General features: G+C 48.4%; 1 protein-coding gene across 11 annotated transcripts in view; it reads left to right on the forward strand.

The window, feature by feature from the left end:
* The window catches only part of CES5A (carboxylesterase 5A), a 215,979-nt gene that overhangs the window by 174,348 nt on the left and 22,101 nt on the right, over positions 1-19,530 (forward strand). For 2 of the 11 annotated variants that reach the window (XM_074314840.2, XM_074314852.2), the window contains exon 1: positions 18,281-18,470. The exons of 1 other annotated variant lie outside the window; for it this stretch is intronic. In XM_074314840.2, the coding sequence (XP_074170941.2) occupies positions 18,368-18,470 (103 nt within the window). In that variant the 5' untranslated portion in view covers positions 18,281-18,367. Of the gene's footprint in view, positions 1-1,104; positions 1,260-13,750; positions 13,889-16,732; positions 16,810-17,207; positions 17,277-18,274; positions 18,471-19,530 lie in introns of those variants that run through there. 8 more of the 11 variants (XM_074314846.2, XM_074314845.2, XM_074314841.2 and 5 more) reach the window with 8 other exon arrangements.

Raw genomic sequence — 19,530 nt, forward strand, 5'->3', positions numbered from 1 at the left:
GTGTTGTGAGTGTTCGACAAGGCAGCACATGAAAGCACGTGGCAGAGTACTTGTATTTTGGCACATTTTGGAGCCCAATAAACGTGCAGGTGTTATTTCATTTCTGTAGCAGACTGTAAACCATCCACTATGATAATTTCTCCTCACCCAGATTGATAGACTTTAAGCTGGGCCTGTTTCCAGCCTCCCTGCAGTGACGCTGTCACCGAGGACATGTGAGAGGTAGGGATGGGTACAACTTTTATGCACTCACATATAGGAAATGGCTTCCCTGAGGTCTTCTCTCTTCTCTTTTCTATAAGCCAGGGCATGGAAGCGCCTCAGCATGTTGCAGAGCAAGGTGACATGCTGGTGATGGGGCAGAGGGTGGCAGAGCAACAAGATGGAGGGAACCTGGGTCCATGTACTAAGAAGAGGATTGAGTGCGTGTGGTTTGCTGGGGAAGGCACAGGGCACTGGCAGGTGAGTGGGGAGATGACAAAGGGGAGACAAGGCAGCCAGTAAGGCCTAGCCACTGCAGTGGATGACTAGGGCCTAACTCCACGGGGAAGCTCTGGGAAAAGTGTAACATACAACCTTCAGGCCCAGCCAAGGGTGAGGGAACTGGGCCATGTTTATTGTCATCCCATCAGTCCCTGAGCTGCATCAGCTCCTAGGCACTTCCGGTTTTTTGTGCTGTGGGCACAGTGAACACCAGTAGCCCAAGGGCAGCCCTCTGCCAAAGACACAGATGCTGGCCGTCAGGCGCCAGGCTGGTGGGCATGGAGAGGTCAGGGGAGCTGAGGGGTGTGAGCCCAGCAACAGCAGAGCAGCTGTGGTTCTTCAGGAAGCGAAATCAACTTCTACGTTCTTCAAACCACTAGATAGTGAGGCGTCTCTGCAGTTTAATTTTTATCCTAACTAAGTTTACTTCCAAATGCTACGCATGTGGGAAGTTTGGGTTTTATGTAATCTCTCCAGGCTCCTGGACCCCATGTGATATTCATGGAGGTTATGTCATGATTGAGGCAACAAAGTTAATGCTAAAGAGCAGAAGATTCCCAACAGAGCATGCGTCCCATGGTATTTCTGGGGCTCAGGCAGTAAATGGTACAGGTCCTCAGAGAAGGGGCAGATGAGTGTGGACCGGCATAGTCAGAGAAGGCTTCCTGGAGGAGGTGGACTGAAGCTGAGCTTCATGTGCTGAAGAGGACTTGGAGAGATGAGACAGAGGGCGTCCTCACTGAGTCACGGGGTCATGGCTGCTCTGCAGGTGTGGGGTAAGCAGGCACTTGGCTGGTATCACCGCAGTGTCTCTCAGACCAGCAGTTGCTAGAATCGGCTGCATCATGTGTTTAGATAGGGGACTGGGCTGCAGGATGCCTCTTAGCTGGGAGGGGCTTGTGGAGGGGGTCCCGCTGCGGGCACATCACCGCTGCTCCCTGTGTTCTGAGGTGGGGAGACTGGTAGCAGATGTCTCCCTCGTCACACACCTGGTGCCGCTAATGTCCACATGGCATGTTGGGCTCCCTGCGACTGTGGCCCGCCCATAGTGAGGGAGCAACGCTGAGTGTCTCTTAATGTGCTGGCACGGGGTGACCAGCCCATGCCGGTCACTCATGAGGCAATGTGTCCAATGGTCTCAGCATACAGTAAACCCTCAGACTGTCTTGGAAGGCAGAGCTAGGGGTCCCTTAGAGATCACCCTTATTTGCAGGGTAGTGGCACTGAGCCCAGAGAAGGAATGAGCTTCCAAGGCCAGCAGAAGAAACTGAATTCAGATTTCCTGACTTCCCAGGGTCGGGGTGGGGGTGGGGGTGCAGGCCTTGTGTCAGCTGCCAACCACCTCTGTCATTTGCTCCACCTGGAGGCCCCTCTTACTTATTCATGGAACCTCAGAACTAGAACAGCACTCAAGAGATGATCAGATGGGTCCCTCTCTCTCCAGGCATATGTACATCCTCAGCCACCGCTGCTGGCCTGAGGTTACCTTTCCCTGCCCTTCAATACCCATAGGTTCTCTCTGCCACCTTTGTGTGTTCTACCACAGCAGTCTGCCTGTTCTCCCTGGTGTCTAACTGCAGTCGTTCCTGCTTTACTTTTGATATATTTTAACCTCTAGATACAGGTTGGTTTTGCTGATGACTGTGAGGAGTGTATTGAAAGCAGTAAATCTACTTTGCCCTCCTTCTCTCTCCTGTTCCTGTGGGAAGTGGTGTGGAGGGGAGACTCTAGCCCTCTGCCCCTGGCCCTCGTGGATTAAGGACACATAGAAAAGAATGAGGCAGTCCACCCAAGCTCCCTGGGGCCTAGTCATCCCCAAAACTCTGGTGGGAGGGGTGGAGGGCAGTGCCTCTCAGAGACCATGGGTTATATAGCCTTGAGCCAAACCCAGGCAAATGAAAACCGTCTTTTGCGGGCTTGTTACAAATCCCATCACCTTTCTTCTCTCCTCATGCCTATAAATGTGGAACGTTCTTCCCTGTTCTAGATTCTCTTTATGTTTAATTCTCTTTGGAAAAATAAGAGCAGCTTTTCTTTGTTCTCTTTGGGAAATTTGTATGTGGAATGAAGAGACAGAGAGGAAGGGGTGTTGCCTTCAGCCCCCAAGGGAGAAGGGGAGACCCTCTGCGGCTCGTGTCTGTGCCCAGTGTGGGTGGGGAAGTAGAGAGGCCTCTGTGGGACCCCTGTCTACATGGAGAATCAGACGTACAGGTCAGTGCTCATGGTCAGTACAGCACCCAAGATGTACTAAGCTGTGGGGTCAGGAGTCTGAACATACAAGAAGGGAAGGGTCAGTGTGGACTCCAGTCGTTAGGGAGGGTGCCGTGGAGCAAGAAATCTCCATCTGGATGCTGACCTATAGGATTCGGGCAGGATGAGAAAGAAGCAGGGTGAGGAAGCTCCGGTGTTTGGGAGAACAGTGCAGAAAGCATTTCGTCTTTACCACAACCTTATGGGTAGGAACGATTATTCTCTCTATCTCATAAAAGAGGCAACTGAGGCACAGAGAAATAAACAGGTCTCTCAGCCAGCACGTGGCAGGACAGTGAACTCCCTGCCCGTCGCGCTCACTCGTGCCTCGCAGCCTTCCCCCCAGGCGACCGCCCCTGCCTGGACTCCCGCCCCCACTCTCGGCTCCTTGTCCACGGATGGACAGCCACACGAGACCGGGCCTACAAGACCCAGCTGCACTGTCACCTCTTCCGAGAAGTCTTCCTGGCTCCCCCAGCACACCCCGATTATGAGGCACTGTTTGCGCTCATGTGCCTGTTAGTCCCTTCAAAGCAAAACAACACTCTTGTTTTTTTTTAAATTGCGGCATTTCTTAAGCAAACATGTAGTTGACATAAAAAGAAACTGCATTTTTGTTCGAGTTTGTGCCCTTCCTCTCCCTGCCCCGCCACGGTCTGGTGTGGAGCATGGATTCAATACATATTTACTGAATGGAGACACCTGTCTGTCCCCACTCAGCTCCTTTCCCAGCAAAGCCCCCAGTCTTTGCTGTGTGGGACAATCCAGACATTCTGTACAGCTGCAGCTCAGGGGGGCCCATTTTGTCTGGAATTCAAGGAATAATTACAGACAATAAGTATTATTATAACCCACATCAATCAACGTCCCTCTCCCCAAATGCTCTCTCCAGGAAACAGGGACAATCTCAGCAAGATCCTGTCTTGTTTAAGTCCATGTGTCTCTCTGGTGCCCAGAGAGTGTGTGATACACAAGAGACCCCCTCATTGACCATCGATTGGTAACAGAGTCTGTCGAATGTACTGTCTGTGTTGTTTGAGACTGCAGGCTATTATGTAGAGGAAAGGGGTTAACTTCTCTGAGTTTCAATGTTCTCATAAGTAACATGGAGTCAATAATGCAACGATTAAATGAGATAGCCTGTTTAAAGCATCAAAGGATTTCACAGGAGATGAATACAAAACACTTCCCTTTCCTCCCACTTCTTAATTAATGATTGCTTTCTTTATTCTCTACTGAGGATATGGCTTTGTAGTCACAGGGGCTTTGTGTCAGCAGCTAGATATGAAGTCCCAAATCTACCTACGTTCCAGGCCTTCTTGCAGAACACAGAGGAACCTGGTAGAGAGCTTTCTTGGCAAAATTGGGGTTTGACCTGGTCATGGAAGGAAGAATCACGTTTAACATCTGATTTAGAGATCCTTCGTGGGGTACTAGGGTATCCTGGAGAAAAGGAAAACTAGGAATTCAAAAACCCCAACCACAAATTTCCCCTCCCTTGACGACACCATCTTGGGAACCAGCCATAATTTGTCTGCAGAGGAAGTCGCCTGTGTGATGAAGGCCTGGATGCTGGGCCCAGGAGCACCATCGGTGACGAGGACAGACTTTGCTGCTGTAGGAAGAAGACCTGGTTCATTTAGCAGCCTGTTTAGAAAGAAAGTTTATAAAACTTGAGACTCAAGTGGCCAGGTGCCTCTGTTTGCATGGGTGGAGTGTAGGTGTGGTAAAACTTGGCTTATTTTTGCCAGTCTGTTCAATTCAATTTAATAAAATATCCTGGTACTCTCTTTGGGTCAGACGTAATGATAGGAGTTGGGGATCCAGAGAAAGACAAGACAAGTTGCCAGCCTTGTGCTCCCTGTCTTCTCGAGAGGTGGATGGGAAGGTAGGCACTAGAAACATGGATGCTGACTTCTGCCTGGGGGGAAGGGGAGACCTGGCCTGAAACTTGTAGAATGAGGGATCTGTTGGTAGTACGCTGTGCCAGGTGAGTGTTTTCATTTCAGCAGTGAAGAACCAGTGTCATGTAATGGTTAAGAGCAATCGGACAAACCTGGCTGAATCCCAACTCCATCACTTATTAGCTGTGTTACCGCAGGCAAGTGACTGAGTTTTTCTGAGCCTCACTTTCCTTTTCTATATAATGGGATATACTCACTATACATAGAGACCATTTCAATTTCCCCATATTTTTTTGTCCATTAACCTGTCATTTCCCCCCTTATTTTTCTGGCTGGTTGTGCTTTATCTATTTTGAAGCTATGTTATTGTTGTTTACATGATTGCAATAGCTTCTTAGATTTTTTTCATCATAGACTATCCATCCTTATACATCCTTATAAGGCATTTGTGTGGTAAAGAAGAAATCACCAACGGTGCCATTTTAGGCAGCAGGGGGAGATGGAAATTCTGAGGATGCCCTTCATGCTTTCCTGTAAATCAAGGGACTTAAGTTTTGTATCTGGCAGGGACCACACTTTTGTGTCCTCTGCATCCCCTTCAAACCTCACCAGGCCCAGGACTCAGACAGCTGTGAATGATGCCTCTGATAATAACCCTACTCCACTGTGAATATCTTTCGGGGAAGCTTTAAATAAACAATGATTTCACAGAACGTTTGTCAGGACCGAGAGAAGAAACCAGAGTGACGTCTTCTTTCATTTACCTTCACGTCTTCTATGGGCGGGTCGTTAGGAGGTCAGTGCTGGTGTTCAGTGGGGAAGCTGTGCCATTGCTTCCCACCAGTTTTGTCCCAAACTGGACAAAAGGCAGCATGTAAGAACATTTCTATTGTCCATTCCATGCCCCATTGATCACAGCCTCCCAAAGTGTCCAGTCTCCGTTAGAGAGTGGATGGTCACATTTCCCATTCCCTGCCACTGGCTGCCCTCGCCTGCCAGGTGGTGAAATTTCCATTTCACTCTACGCAGAGCAGAAAATGTGGAAAATCTTTGGTGGCTTCTGGCAGGTGAAAGATCAAAGCAGCGCTCCACTGTCAAAGGCATCATCAAAAAGGCTGAGATCAAAGGGGAAGGGCTTCATTTGAGAGTAAACTCTCCTGCTCTTCATCACAAGGCTCACCAAGGCTTCTGTCGTTCACTGTTGAAAGGAACAAGGATGCAGAATTTGGGCTGTGGCTGGCTGCTAAAGCCACGTGCTGACACACAAACAATCCCAGAGCAGCTGCAACGTAATTGTAAACCTTGAAATTAAAATAAAATCCATTGATGCATAAGAGCAAAAGAGGGTCAACACTCGTGGGGTCAGAAAACCCATTTTCAAGGACCCTTGGGTTGGCCTATATCCTGCACATAAAATGGGAGGTGCAAGTGTTCACCATGGAAACCAACAGAGGGAAACTGAGGAATCCAGGTCTCGGCAGGTGATTCCAGGCCGCCAGTGTTGTGGGCGCGCGCTCAGGACACCAGGGGAAATATTTGGGACCTCAAGAAATAGGAAATCTGGAGAGGCCAGAGCTGAGGTGCATTTTGTAAGGGGAAGACTTCCTCCATGAGGATGGGGCATCTGCTTCCCAAACCGAATGGTCAGTGGCTTTGTGTGTTTGTGGCTGTAGGTGTTTATTTTAACTTTAGCGTAAACCTTTTAAAACAACAAAACTCCAAAACTTTGAACAGGATGCTTCCAAAGTCTTTGCTTTCTGCCTCTATCTCTTTCCCTGTGTGGGAAATGGGAGAGGTGAGCAGCTCTTCCCCTGTCTCAGGCGAACCCTTCTCCCGCTTTATGCCTCAGTTTCCCCATCATTCAATGAGGACGTGAGACTAGATGAGCACTTTCCAGATGCACTTTTTAGAAAAGCATTTAAATAAAGCTTAGGCGAAGCGCTGGGTAGATGGAATGTACGTGTCCTAGTACTAAAATGCGTGTGTGCAGGTTAAGTTCAAGGTGGCACGTAAACTGCCACGCAGAGCCCCGGCTTCTGGCTGCAGAGTGCGGGCAAGTTGGACTCGTGTTTCTCAGCCCAAGTCTGCCTCGCTCGGCTTGCGTCTTTTCCCCTGGGTGATTTCCAAGTTTCTTCCCCACTCGGACAAGCAGAACTCTGCTATCGACCGTGTGTCCTCAGCCCCTTGAAGTGGCTGTGGCATCACAATTGTCTTTTTCCTGGAGGACAAGTGGCCCTGGACTCCCGCAGGCCCCTGCCCAGGTTTTATTATGGGATGGCACCCGGCTCATTGTTTCCGAGTGAAAGCTCCTTGACCATCTGACGCAAAGCTATTTATTCCTCGAGAGGAAAGCCTTGTTATTCTCTACGTGCTTCTCAGGCCTTTTCTCTCTTGAGCCACGTGAGCGGGTATTAATTTCACTGAATTTCCTCCAGCTGGCTGCTGGTGGATAAGGTTCTTTTGTTCCCTCTTTTCTTTCTTTTTAAGCAAACAGATTTTCTTTTGCGTTCTGGATGAATGTCAGACCAAGTTTTTGGTAGGAAGCAGCCCTCTCTGAACCAACTGCTGGGCCGGGCATCAGAGCAGCAAGTGGGGAAGCAGCCATTTCCCGCGGCTGGAAGCAGCCTGTGATGGGAGCAGGCCTCTGTGTATACTGACAGGAAGGGTCCACAGGGGAGCAGGGGCCCGTGTTCAGGTCCGGATCCACGCTCACTTGCTGTGTGACCTTGGAAAATCCCCTTATCCTCTCTGGACCACATTCTTGCCATCTGTGCAGTGAGGGGTTTGGATTTGATGAATACGTGTAGTTTGCAATGTGTAAGAACAATTTGGAACTGAAATCTGTAACAACCCAACATGAATCATATGAAATCACTGTTTTTGTAAATCAAAGGTGTCAAATATAGGCTATATTGTAGGGTTTAGCCCAGGATTTCTCAGCTGACCTTGGGGGCGGGTAATTGTGGGAGACTGGCCTGTAGGGCGCTGGGCAGCATCCCTGGCCTCTGCTCATTGGATGCTAGTCGCACTCCCTAAGCCATGGCAGCCACAGATGTCTTCAGACATTTCCAAATGTTCCCTAGGAGGCAAAATGGCCTCTGGTTGAGACCCAATGTTTAATCTAATAAAAGAATTAAGTAAGATGTTCCTTGGAAGGGAGGTAGGAGGGAGTGTTACCTAGATCCATACTCTGTGGCCTCAGAGACTCTTGACATGCCCGTGTTTCAGGAGACAAAGTTTAAAACCTGGTAGACTCAGAGCCCCCGTGCTTCTCCGTTCAAAGCTTCCATGTGAATCCAGAGGTGTCTTTCCAAGTCAGACTTTTAGATGGACAGGCAGAGGAGGTGACTCTGGAGGGTTAGTCAGCAGCTTCCTCAGGGCTCCCAGCTCCCTGATCGAAGGATGTGTAGCAGTCCATTTCCTAGGCATCCTCATTTGGACACCTTCTCCAGGAAGTCTTCCATCATAAGGGCGACGAGAGAACATAGTCTCAACTCCTGAATCTATCCTGAAAAGGGCCTGTCCATTTTTTCCCACCAAGCCCAGCTGCCTTCTCCCTTCTACAGGCTCAGGCACTCTGGCCTTTTGAGAGGCTGGCGTCGGGACCTAGGGCTAGTACGCGAGTATGGCGATGTCCAGAAAGGCAGGCCAGGCACGTGCTGTGCTTGTCCAGGCGTCAGGCTTGGCAGGAAACATATCTGTGTGTATTTGGACCCACGCTGTCATATGCAGTACCTCCAAAGCCCTTACCCCAGAACCTCTTTCTCAGCCTCCATCTGGTTCTGCCACACCATCTGTGGGACCGTGGGCCAACCTTTGTTTCCCCTTCTACTAAATGCAGCCATTAATACTTCCTGTATAGGACTGAAGAGTAGATGACCTACTTAAATACCTGCACAGAGCCAGACACACAGTGGTCTCCTGGAAGTTGTCGTGAGGGTGACCGTGCCTGTGAAGATTTTGGTGTTGGCACCCTCACACCCCAGTCTCCGTGCTCAGACAACTTTCCCAAGAAACCCCAGCCTCTCCTACAGTGGCCAAGACCTGGCCAGACTAGGGCAGGGCTCCTGAGCCCCAGATGCCTCCCAAGGACACAGCCCTTTATGAGGTTAAAACCTTTCTTCTATAGTTAGAGAAGAAGCTTCAAAGGACTTCTCACCGAATCTCCACTTCCAGGTCTAATGAAACAATGGGGTTATACATTCAGTCCACAAGATATAATTGCGTCAACTATATCTTGCCCAAGATAAAAGTAACTTTTTTTCTGATTATAAAAATATTACATGCTCATTATAAACAAAGTTTCAACCAATACGGAAAAGTAGAAAAACAGTGTTCAAAAAGCAAAATTCAACCAAGGACATTTTAAGATCTCGTTGGCTTTGTTAAGTGATGTGTGAATTGGGTAGTATCCCATCTAGCAGCTGGAAGGGTGCTCAAGGCATGGACAAAACATGGAAGGATTTTACAGGTAGAAGGGTGGGGTGTGGGGGTGGGGCAGTGATTAGCAAAGGAAAAGAAAGGATTATTTTTCAAGCAGGACATATTCTTGTGGGTGGAAAGGAAAGGCAAGGTTTTATCATGCAGATTGCCTCTTCTTCCTTTGGGGGTCAGGGATGGAGGGCCCAGGTGACAGATTACCTTCCTGGTGCTTGAGCAGAAAATTCCAGACTGGTTGATTAAGATCATATTTCTGGGAGAGGCTGAAACTACAATGAAATCAGGTATTAAATCTCGGTTTGGTATCATGGGCTTTAGCACAAGTGATGCCATTGGGGGCCTATGGGTTTCTTTTTAACAAAAGTAAAAAGCACTCAAATTTCTGACTCAAAGATCTACCCGCTCTCAATATCGTGTGTCTTGCCTTTCAGAGTTTCTGGACGTACGTACACATGATTTTACGTACACACGCTCAAGGGACATTCACCGTGTGTCTTTACCTTTTTATTGAGGTATAGCATGCATATAGAAAAATACAAATACTTAGAGTGCAAATCAATTTTTACACATTTTTGCTCGTGCAACCACACCACACAGATCAACTTAACAGTGCATTCCCAGCACGCCAGAAGCTGTGCAGTCATTACCTATCTCACCAAGGCAACCCCTGTTCTGATGGCGGTCACCATACGTTAGCTAGACTGATTTTGAACTTTACATTATAGGACTTACACAGTATATACTATTTTGTCCTGGCTTTTTGAGCTTGACATTACCTGGGAGATTCATTCATTTCATGGCCTATAGTGGCAATTTATTCTTTTATCATTGCTGTATAGCATTCTGTTGTATGGATACAGACATACCTCAGAGACATTGAGTGTTCAGTTCCAGACCACTGCAATGAAGTAAATACCAAAGTAAAGTGAGCCATAAGCTTTAGCTGGTGGAAGGTCTTGCCTTCAATTTGTAAAAAATGCAACATCTATGAAGCACAATAAAGCACCACAAAAGGAGATATGCCTGTATATCGCAATTTACTTATCCTACTAATACATTAATTTATTCTACTAACGCTGGACATGTGAGTTGATTCTAGTTTTTAACAATTAGAAATAATGCTGCTATGCATGGTAAATGAACTTTCTAAAGCCTGATGGTAAAGACACATTGTCCCCTGCCAGTGCCTTTTGAGCAAATAGGAGATGCAGACATATCTGCTTCATGTTGGAGCTGGGTTTCCCCATTGTGCATTGAGAGAGAGGCTGGGAAGAGTTGTTCTCTCTGGGTCCTTCTATCAGGGACACGAGAGGGATCTGGGAGTGCATCTCTACCTCCAGGCACGTGCATGGCACTGTTCCTGTCCACGGCAGCTCTGTTAGTCAGGGCTCTCCAGAGAAACAGAGCCAATAGGATATATATAGAGAGATATGTACGAGGAGATATATTATAGGAACTGGTATGCACTATTATGGAGGCGAGGAAGTCCCAGGTTTGCCATGTGCAAGCCAGAGAACCAGGAAAGCCGGTGGTGTAATTCAATCTGGGTCCGAAGGCCTGAGAACCATTGGAGACAATGGTATGCCTTCCAGTCTGAGTCCAAAAGCCAGGAGACTGATGTCTGAGGGCAGGAGAAGATGGATGTCTCAGCTCCAGCTAAAAGCAAATTCACCTTTCCTCCTCCACTGTTTTGTTCTATTCAGGCCCTCAACAGATTGGGTGATGTCCGCCCATGTTGGTGAGGGCTTCTTCTTTAAGCAGTCGGCCCATTCAAAAGCTAATCTTTTCTAGAAACTTCCTCACAGACATGCTCAGAAATAATGTCTTACCAGCTACTGGCCCAGTCAAGTTGACACCTAAAATTAACCACACGGCAAATTTCCATAGTCTTTGGGTTGGGTGTTGACTGACAAGAAAGGCCCACTACGTCCTAAGCAAAGCAAAGCAAACCTTCATCGTGGCCTCCCTCCTGGACCCTGGGTCACTTAGAGGGTCCGAGGACCATTTCTTCCCCTTCCCGGAAAACCCTAGCTCCCTAGCCTTGGAGGTGTCCTGGCCTTTCTGTCAGATTAATGAACAGGTCACGCCCCATGCCCCTGGCTTCCTGCTGGTTCTCCCCTCCCCTGCCCCCAAGCAGAATGCTGTGTTTCCCACAGAGGGAGGCAGGGAGCTGTCACTGGCAGTTAGATGCTCTTGGCACGAGCCTCGAGCCTCAGGCCAGCAGAACACTTAGCAGTCCCCTGGAGACACAAACCGGAGAAGAGCAGAATGAGAGCTCTTTGCGCACAAGTGAGCAGGCCAGGCCTTACCTAGGCCCCCCGGTGCAGCAGGAGAGGGAGGGGCTGGTCTAAAGATGTGGAAATGCTCCTGCAGGCCCCAACTCATGGAAAATCAACCTCTGGGAATTGACCCTGGATGAGCACTGCTCTCCCCAGGCAGACACAATAGGAGCTAAAAGCACAAGCTTCCTAAAAGAGTCTTACTTGCAAATGCTGACTGTACCATTCAGCGTCCAGGACCCTGGGCAAGATAATAACTTTCAGAGACCACAGTTTTGTCATATTTAAAATGAGGATAAATCCTCTCTCCCGGGGTTGTCATGAGGATTACACGAGACAATGCATGTCACCCTTTTAGTCCACAGTACTTGCTGGCACTTTGTAAGGTCAGCACCTCGGGGTAGGGAAGTGAGAATCCTCTACCATCTGTGCGGGGAACAGTGGTCAGGAGTCAGGAACCCGGGCTCAAGTCTCAACCCTTCCCCCTCTAGCCCTCAGTTTCCCCATCCCTGTGATAAGGAGTCTGGCTTTGGTCATCTCTACACCCTTCCTGATTATAATTCTCTTGGAATCTGTGCGGTCAGAGTTACTTCTTCTGAAGACAAATTTGCAACATAGTGTAGTGAGTAAAAGCTCAGACTCAGAGGTCAGGAAACTAAGTACTTACCTCCCTGAAGCCTTAAAGCGCTCATCTGTAAAATGGAATAATAATACCTATTTCATACAGTTCTAGGAAGATTAAATAAAGTGATGCATGTAAAGCATTTAGCACAGCGGAAGCCATGATAATAATAACAAAAATGTCGTGGCATGGAATTAACCCCTGGTTATTCGCAAAACATGAAAGCATTCACAGACTCTACAGAAGAAGTTTTTTATGAAAGTTAGGGCAGAGAGAAAATGCCCATGGCCGTGCCTAAAGATGATGGTTGCCACAGGTTGTAAGGAGAGAAACACCGGTAGGGGTGGGGGTGGTTGCCAGGGCAGAGTCCAGAGTCTGAGAGCGGACAGCTGCACTCACTGCTATAGGAAAGGGGGAGTCAGTCAGGCAGGTTTGAGGGCTGACATCCTTCCTGGGGTCTGGTCTGTTTGAAGGCGATGTTATCTCCGGACTCCAGACTCGGCTTCGGCCATCGAGGCCTGGGACTTGAATGCATCACCAGTAAAAACTGCAAGAAGTTGTAAATTGGATTCCAGTGCCCGGGAGCCTGAGGATTGAGATTGCTCTTTCCCAGGTTAGGATGTTGTTAATTAACAAGGTGCGGGTGGCCTTGAGAAAGGGAACAGAGTTCTTCAGTTAATCAGCGAGGGGAGAAAACAGATGAATATCAGGATGGACCAAACTGCAAACAAATTAAGTCTAATTACAGATGGCTAGACAGCAAGCGATGCAGTGACTCAAACCGCAAGCTGGCCAAGTGCAACCGGCCGCTGGTTTACTGAATCTCACCCCTATAGAAAACAGTAAATATTACATAATGACTGTATAATATTAATATGATTGCTCATATCATTTAAATAATGTCCTCTCGTTGCAAAGAGGTGAGCTTTTAAATCTTGACTCCCATGACAATCACTGAAAGTAAAGGAGTGTGTTGTAATGTAACTACCCCAAATTAGTACCAAAATACGATTTCTTTATTGCTTATAATGCAAAGTTAGGGTGCAGAGCTCTCACTCTGCTCCAATGGTGGTAAAGTTTAGCCTGAACTTGTTCTGGGTCCCCTAACCCTCTCTCCACTTCTGAAGATTGGGTCAGAATCCCTGGGCTTTGGTGCCAAGGCATGGGTTGGGGACAAAGGTTTGCAGGGCCACCTACTTCTTAAACACCGGTCCACATAGGCTCCATCATCCAGTGGCCCTACAGACCCAGAAGATTCATGTCCTTTGGGGGTGACATTTGGGCACGGGATTTGGCCACTTGTGTGATAGCTTAGAGGGTCTTCAGCCTGGGTGCATGTTTACCATTCCACCTTTAGGGTCCAGGATTCACCCTCACTAGCCAGGAAGTATGATGCAGCTTCCTTCTGTTCAAGACTCAGGTTTCTCCTCCTGTCCATCTCCTCCACCCTTCTCTGCCCCCTCTGGGGCCTGACCTTCTGGAAACAATAGTCTAGAACTAAAGTGTTTGGCAGGAATAGATTCTTTTTCTGCCTCACCACATGCATCCTATATCTTATGAGAAGCAGCTAGGAGTACGCGAATGACACAACATTTGGCCTCATGAATTTGCTTTTTTATGACAGCATCCAACTTCTACATACCAACTTATGTCTCTGTTATACACAATAAATTTCTATGCAACAAACCATCCCATAACAGTGGCTTAAAAATTACCACTTGTTCAGCGCGTGTTTCTATGGGTCCGCAGTGAGGGCGGGGCTTGCTCAGGCAGTTCCGCTGGTCTACGCTTGCCTCACTCACCACTCCGTCCAGTCAGCTGTCAGCAGCTAGGAGACCCTACCTGTGGGCTGAATGGCTGTCTGCTGTAGTGACAGGGACACTGTGCCAGTGACTCTCTTCGGCCAGCAGGTTAGTCTGATTCACATGTGGGTCCCCAAGGGAAGTAAGAGAAGGCAAACCTCAAGCCACAAGCACTTTTCAGGTTTCCACTTGTGTTGCTGTTGTTTCATTGCCCCGAGCCGGTCACATGGCCAGGCTCAGGGTCAATGTGGAAGAAGAGTGTATACCAAGGAGGTGGCTGTAGGTGTGGACGAGTTTGCGCCTGGACGGCAATAATCCACCAGAGCCCTTTCCCACGTCTTACCCTTACCCTTCTGATAGGGGTTCAAACACCCTTTGGGCCTTGACACAGCCCTGCAGTTTCCTGGGGGTCGATGCCTTGGTTTGAAGCTCACAGTGGGAAGGTAGGATGCAAAGTACCCTTAATGCTGTGGCAAAGGCCAGGCTAGGGGCTGGGAGCTCCCTGATGAAAAGGCTTGAAGCCACTGATCCAACAGCGAAGAGCACAGGGTGGAAAATAAGTGGCTGTGTTCTGGGTTAGCTTAGTCGTCTTTCTCTGCACCCCATACCTGCCCAAATCTCAGCTGGAGCCCTTACCACATTCTATCTTCTATTAGAGTTACCTGCATTTACTTGGTAACTCTCTCACCTGAATCGAAGCGTTCTAAGGCAACATTTATGCCTCATTTCCCCCCCCCCCCAACTTTCTGCCCACAGAGTCTTGAACATATTAGTTACTCAGCAAATTCATGGGAGGTCCCAACACTCCCCAAGGAATAGTCTTGGCTTCCTTGTAGTAAATTAGTTGTCCATATCGATATGAGTTTATTGCTGGGCTCTCAATTCTGTCCCATTGATCTGTGAGTCTGTTTTTCTGTCAATATCATACTGTTTTGATTACTATAGCTTTGTAATATAGTTTGAAATTGGGGAGTGTAATACCTCCTGCTTTGTTCTTTCTTCTCAGATTTGCTTTGGCTATTCGAGGTCTTTTGGGATTCCATACAAATTTTAATATATTTTTAATTCTATTTCTGTGAAAAATGCCATTGAAATTTTGATAGGGATTGCATTGGATCTATAGATTGCTTTAGGTGATATGGACATTTTAACAATATTAATTCTTCCAATCTGGAAACATTAAATGAAAAGTTTACTGGGTTCCTAAGAAAAAGGACTGCAGGATTTTGGCAAATATATACTGTGACAATTTCCTTAGTTCTGCTCCCAAAGTACCTATGGCTATTTACTTGGGTGACTGTCAGCAAATATTTCTAGGACTATTAAACATAGAGTTTAAATGCACATTAGTATGTGGAGCCCCAAAATGTCATCATGATCCCATTGGAGTGGGGGCCTTCATCAGTCAGGAAATAAATAGTTAGAGATAAATTCCAGCTCATAGTGGGCCCACTGGGTCATTGGACCCCACCCAGTAGTCATTTTCCCAGTGCCCAAGTATGTAATTTGTGATTGATATACTTGGCAATTAAAGTCATCCCCTATATTGGGTTCCTGGTCTATGGAGTGAGGGCCATTGCAACAGGGAAGGACAAATGGAAACCTCCGAACCTGCCAGAATCCAGGAGGCTCCTGCCCCATGACCAAGATAATAAATGAATAATAATGTCACCTGGGGGAGCAGTATGGCCGGTATCAGTACACCATGAAGGGCCTAAAAGATGCAGGGATGGCAGTGTCTCTCAGACCTCCATTTAATTCAAGCCCAGCACTGGCAGACACGGAATGGATCCTGAGAATGACTGTAGACGACCAGACTTAACCAGGCATTAACCCTGATGGCAGCTGCTATGCTAAGTGTGGTAACCTTGATCAAGCAGATTAATAACTCCTCGATTACAAGGTATGCGGCTCCTGACTTGGCAAACTCAGTCTTTTCCATACCAGTTGGGAAAGAAGCTCTGAAACAATTTACACACACAGGGCTAAGTCTCCCACTGTCCGGCAGAGTATAGTCCAAAGACATCCAGTCTGCTGGGCGTCCCACTCCCTTCACACTCACCAGTCACACTTACAACTTCATGCTGAGCAAGAGGTGACTGGCACGTTGGAGAACAAGAGATAAATCCCATGAAAATTCAAGGACTGGACATTTCTGTGAAGGTTTTAGGGGCATTCCAGTGGGCAGGGGCATACCAGGATCACCCCTCTAAAGGAAAAGGTAAATTTATGCACTTAGCAATTTTTGCCAAAAAGAAGGAAGCAAGGTGTCCTTGGGTTCTGTGGGCACCGCATTCCACACCTGGGCATATTGCTCTGGCCCCAGTACTGGGTGGTGACATAAAAGGCTGCCAGCTTTGAGCAGGGTCTGGAGAGGAAATGGCACTGGGGCGGGGGGGCAACCAGCCCTGCTGTTCGGGTGATGGGATCTGCCAGGCCCCACGATGTTAGAGGTGAGATAGGGAAAGAAGCAGTGTGGAGCTTACGGCAAGGGCCAGCGGGAGAATCATGATGCCCGCCCCTGGCATTCCAGACTGTGGCCATGCCAACTGCTGCAGAGAATGACACGCCTTTTGAGAAGCATCTCCTGGTGTGTCACTGGCTCCTGGTAAAGAAGAAATGCTAGTCTAGGGGCCCCACCTGACCATGCACGTGGAACTTCCCATTATGAGATGGGTCCTGGCCTCAAGTCCCTTTAGAGAGGGTTGGGGAATGATTATTTTATATATGTGTAGTGGCATTGCATTGTTCTTCCTTAAGAGGACCCAGCATCCTTTAATGAATGGGCTCCATTGTTTTGAGAAGTGGTTTAGATCTGGACAGCTCCGGAAAGGGATTGTACTTTGTCATTGTTATGGCTGACCTAAAACGTCTGCTCATCAGCCTTTGACTTTTTTTGTTTTTACACGTTAAACAATGCTCAAGTTGGCTGCCTGCCTATCTCCCTTCTAGGAATACCATTAGTTGCTGTCATAGATCTCTGCGAGACAAGGCATCTGGTTGCCATTTTGTCTTCGCTCCCCATTAAGGTAATTATTTCCACCTTATCTCTGAGGGTAAGTAGCACTACCTGGCCTCTGCTATTCCACATTCATTCACATTGAAACTGAATGAATTCTGTTTTCATTGTGGTGTTGGCTACGGTCAGCCATGATCTCACAAAGACCGTCACATGAGGCTTCTCAAAGGTGCAGGCGCCCTCTACCCTAGTGTAGTCTCTACTATCCTATACGCTGGGAGCTCCTGAGTGCCCTCGGTAAACATCATCAGAGGTGGGCTCCCTTATTCTAGGCAATAAACCTTTTCTAACAGACCCTGAACCTTCCGCTCTCGTCATTAATACTCTGCCCATGGGGGTGCGAGGGGCATTGCCTAGTGACCTGGTTCCATATCCAGAGCATCCTCCCTTCGTTTCATCTACCTGCAGGCTGGCCTCCACCTCCTGATGAGAATCGGAAAGTGGGCTTTGATCTCCACTGTCTTCCAGCAGCAGTAGGTTAGTGTAAGTCTTACGCCAGGCCTCGGACTGAGGTCCTCTGTCATTCTAGTTTCTCCCTCAGGGTTTCAGCAGAGCCATCTGGGAGAACAGAGAGAGCCCATCAAAGGTCTGTATCTCTCTAGGCAACTAGTCTAAGCTACTGATGGGGACATCAAGGTCCTCGGGGGTGATGCCAAGTGGTTACTCAGCTGCCTAGAAAATTAAGTGATTCTCATGGCCTGTTTCTGCAGTGCTGACTGCCTTCTTCCGTACATGGCAAAACCCGCAGTTTGGAGGCGAGAAGTTGGGGCTCAAGTCCCAGCTGTGCTGCTTCTCAGCTTTGTGATACCTGACAATTCATCCTACCTTGCAGAGCCTCAGTTTACTCATCTATGCAATGGGAATAATTACATTAAATGAGGTAATGGCTGCCAAGCATTTAACCCAAAGTGCTAAGGACCGGCCCCAGCAGAACCTCCCTGGGCTTTTCACCACATATTCACATGGGAGGGCCCAGGTCGAGATCAGAATTGCCGGCTTTACCCACAACACAGCTCAAGCCAGAAGAAATGCTGCATTGGACACATTGTGACTTTTGATTGAAGCCATATTTAAAACATGAGAGATATTGTACACTTCTGGTTTGCCCTACCTACACGGTCACAAACCAAATAAATATTTCCTGGGGTTGAGGAGTCGTTGCCCCTTTAGATAGAGCATGTGCTGCCCAGTTTCCCACAGTCCCCCCACCCCCCCATTATCTCTTCTGAAGCCGTCTGTCACTGCTTGCTTGCTGCCTTCCCAGCCCCCGCAGGCATCTGAGTTGAGGTCACTGGCTGACCTGATCCCAATGGCCTTTCTCCTCTACCATCTTATGGGCCCGATGCCTAACAAATTGTCTTTGCCCAGCTGCACAGTTAATCATCAGCATCTTCTTATGTAAATCAGAACAGGAAAGTCTGGCTTGGCCAAGTCTTCTCTCCAGTCTTGGTCTGGTGATATTCTTCACCAGCCCTGCATCCTGTGTCTACCTGCCCAACATTTATTTACCAACAGGAAGCCCTTTTTTGTCCCTGACTGAAGCTCTCTGAGGCCAGCAGCGGCCGTGGATGTCCAGGGAGTTCAGGCAGGCCAGCCAGATGAGTGGGGAGTGGGGGCGCCCAGGCCAGATGCTGATCTGGGCTGTTTGGATCCTTGCAGTGGCCACCGAGGGTGAGACACCCAATGGGAGCGGGCTCTCAGGAGAGGTGTTGGGGGGACTTCCCCACATTGGAGGATTTTCCTTGGCGGACATGAACTTACTGCTCAAAGTTCTCTGAGGGCCCACGGAGGGTCACCTGATCACTGTCGGGGGCTGCGGGAAGCCTCAGGGCCAGATCTCTTTCTTGGGTACACGGGTAAAGCATAGAAGACCCGCTCCTGCCCTTGGGTTGTTCGCGCCCTGCTGTGCTGGCTGCCCAGGCAGAACTCTCCCTGTTGAAATAACATTAGCAGAGGGAGCGCTGAGACACCTGGGTCCTGCCAAGTAAATAGCTGGGCAGTTCATTTCTCAAGGCTCCTCGTTGCATGTGGACACTGAGAAACCTGCTTTCTCAGTCTCAGAAGTGTCATTCCTCAGACCCTGGTGGATGAGTTGATTTCAGGTGGCATCTGTGTGAGAATTTTTTATTTTCCTTGCTGTGTATTTATTTTCATGTGTATTCAAAAATGTACTCCTAACTCATCAAAACCACAATTCCACAGGTGTTATTGCTTAAGATTCCTCTAGGTAAATTTGAAAAGTGTATTTGAATGCAGTTTTAAGAAAAATAAACAGTCAGTAGTCATAGAGATGACGCACAGACAAGTGTGCTGGGAGACATGGAAAAGACTGAAGTCTGGGAAGCTCTGGGCCAGGTGATTCCGTGCAGTCCTGGGGCCTACAGAGCCGTGTGTGTGTGTGTGTGTGTGTGTGTGTGTGTGTGTGTGTGTGTGTGTGTGTGAGTTTCATAGGAAAGGAAAGCTTCTGTGCCAGGAGGGAGATGGGTTCCCACGGTAACCAGGGTGAAGGCTGTGGCTTACTGCTGTGCTCCCAGGAGGCCCTAAGATGGTGCTCTGACGCAGGTGACTTCTCAGGCAGTCCGAGGGAAGCTGATGGCTTCCCAGAGAAGGAATCCAGATACTTCCTGTTGCACAGCCTCTGGGCAGAGAAAGAGCGCCCCCACCTGGGGGAGCACTGCGTCCGGCTTATTGCTGGCCTCTTGGCAGCCAGCTGATTGCTCCCCGTGTGTCC

The sequence above is a fragment of the Rhinolophus sinicus genome, chromosome 8 (assembly GCF_057876585.1).
Source record: "Rhinolophus sinicus isolate RSI-liver-muscle chromosome 8, RSI-T2T, whole genome shotgun sequence".
Taxonomy (NCBI): Eukaryota; Metazoa; Chordata; class Mammalia; order Chiroptera; family Rhinolophidae; genus Rhinolophus; species Rhinolophus sinicus.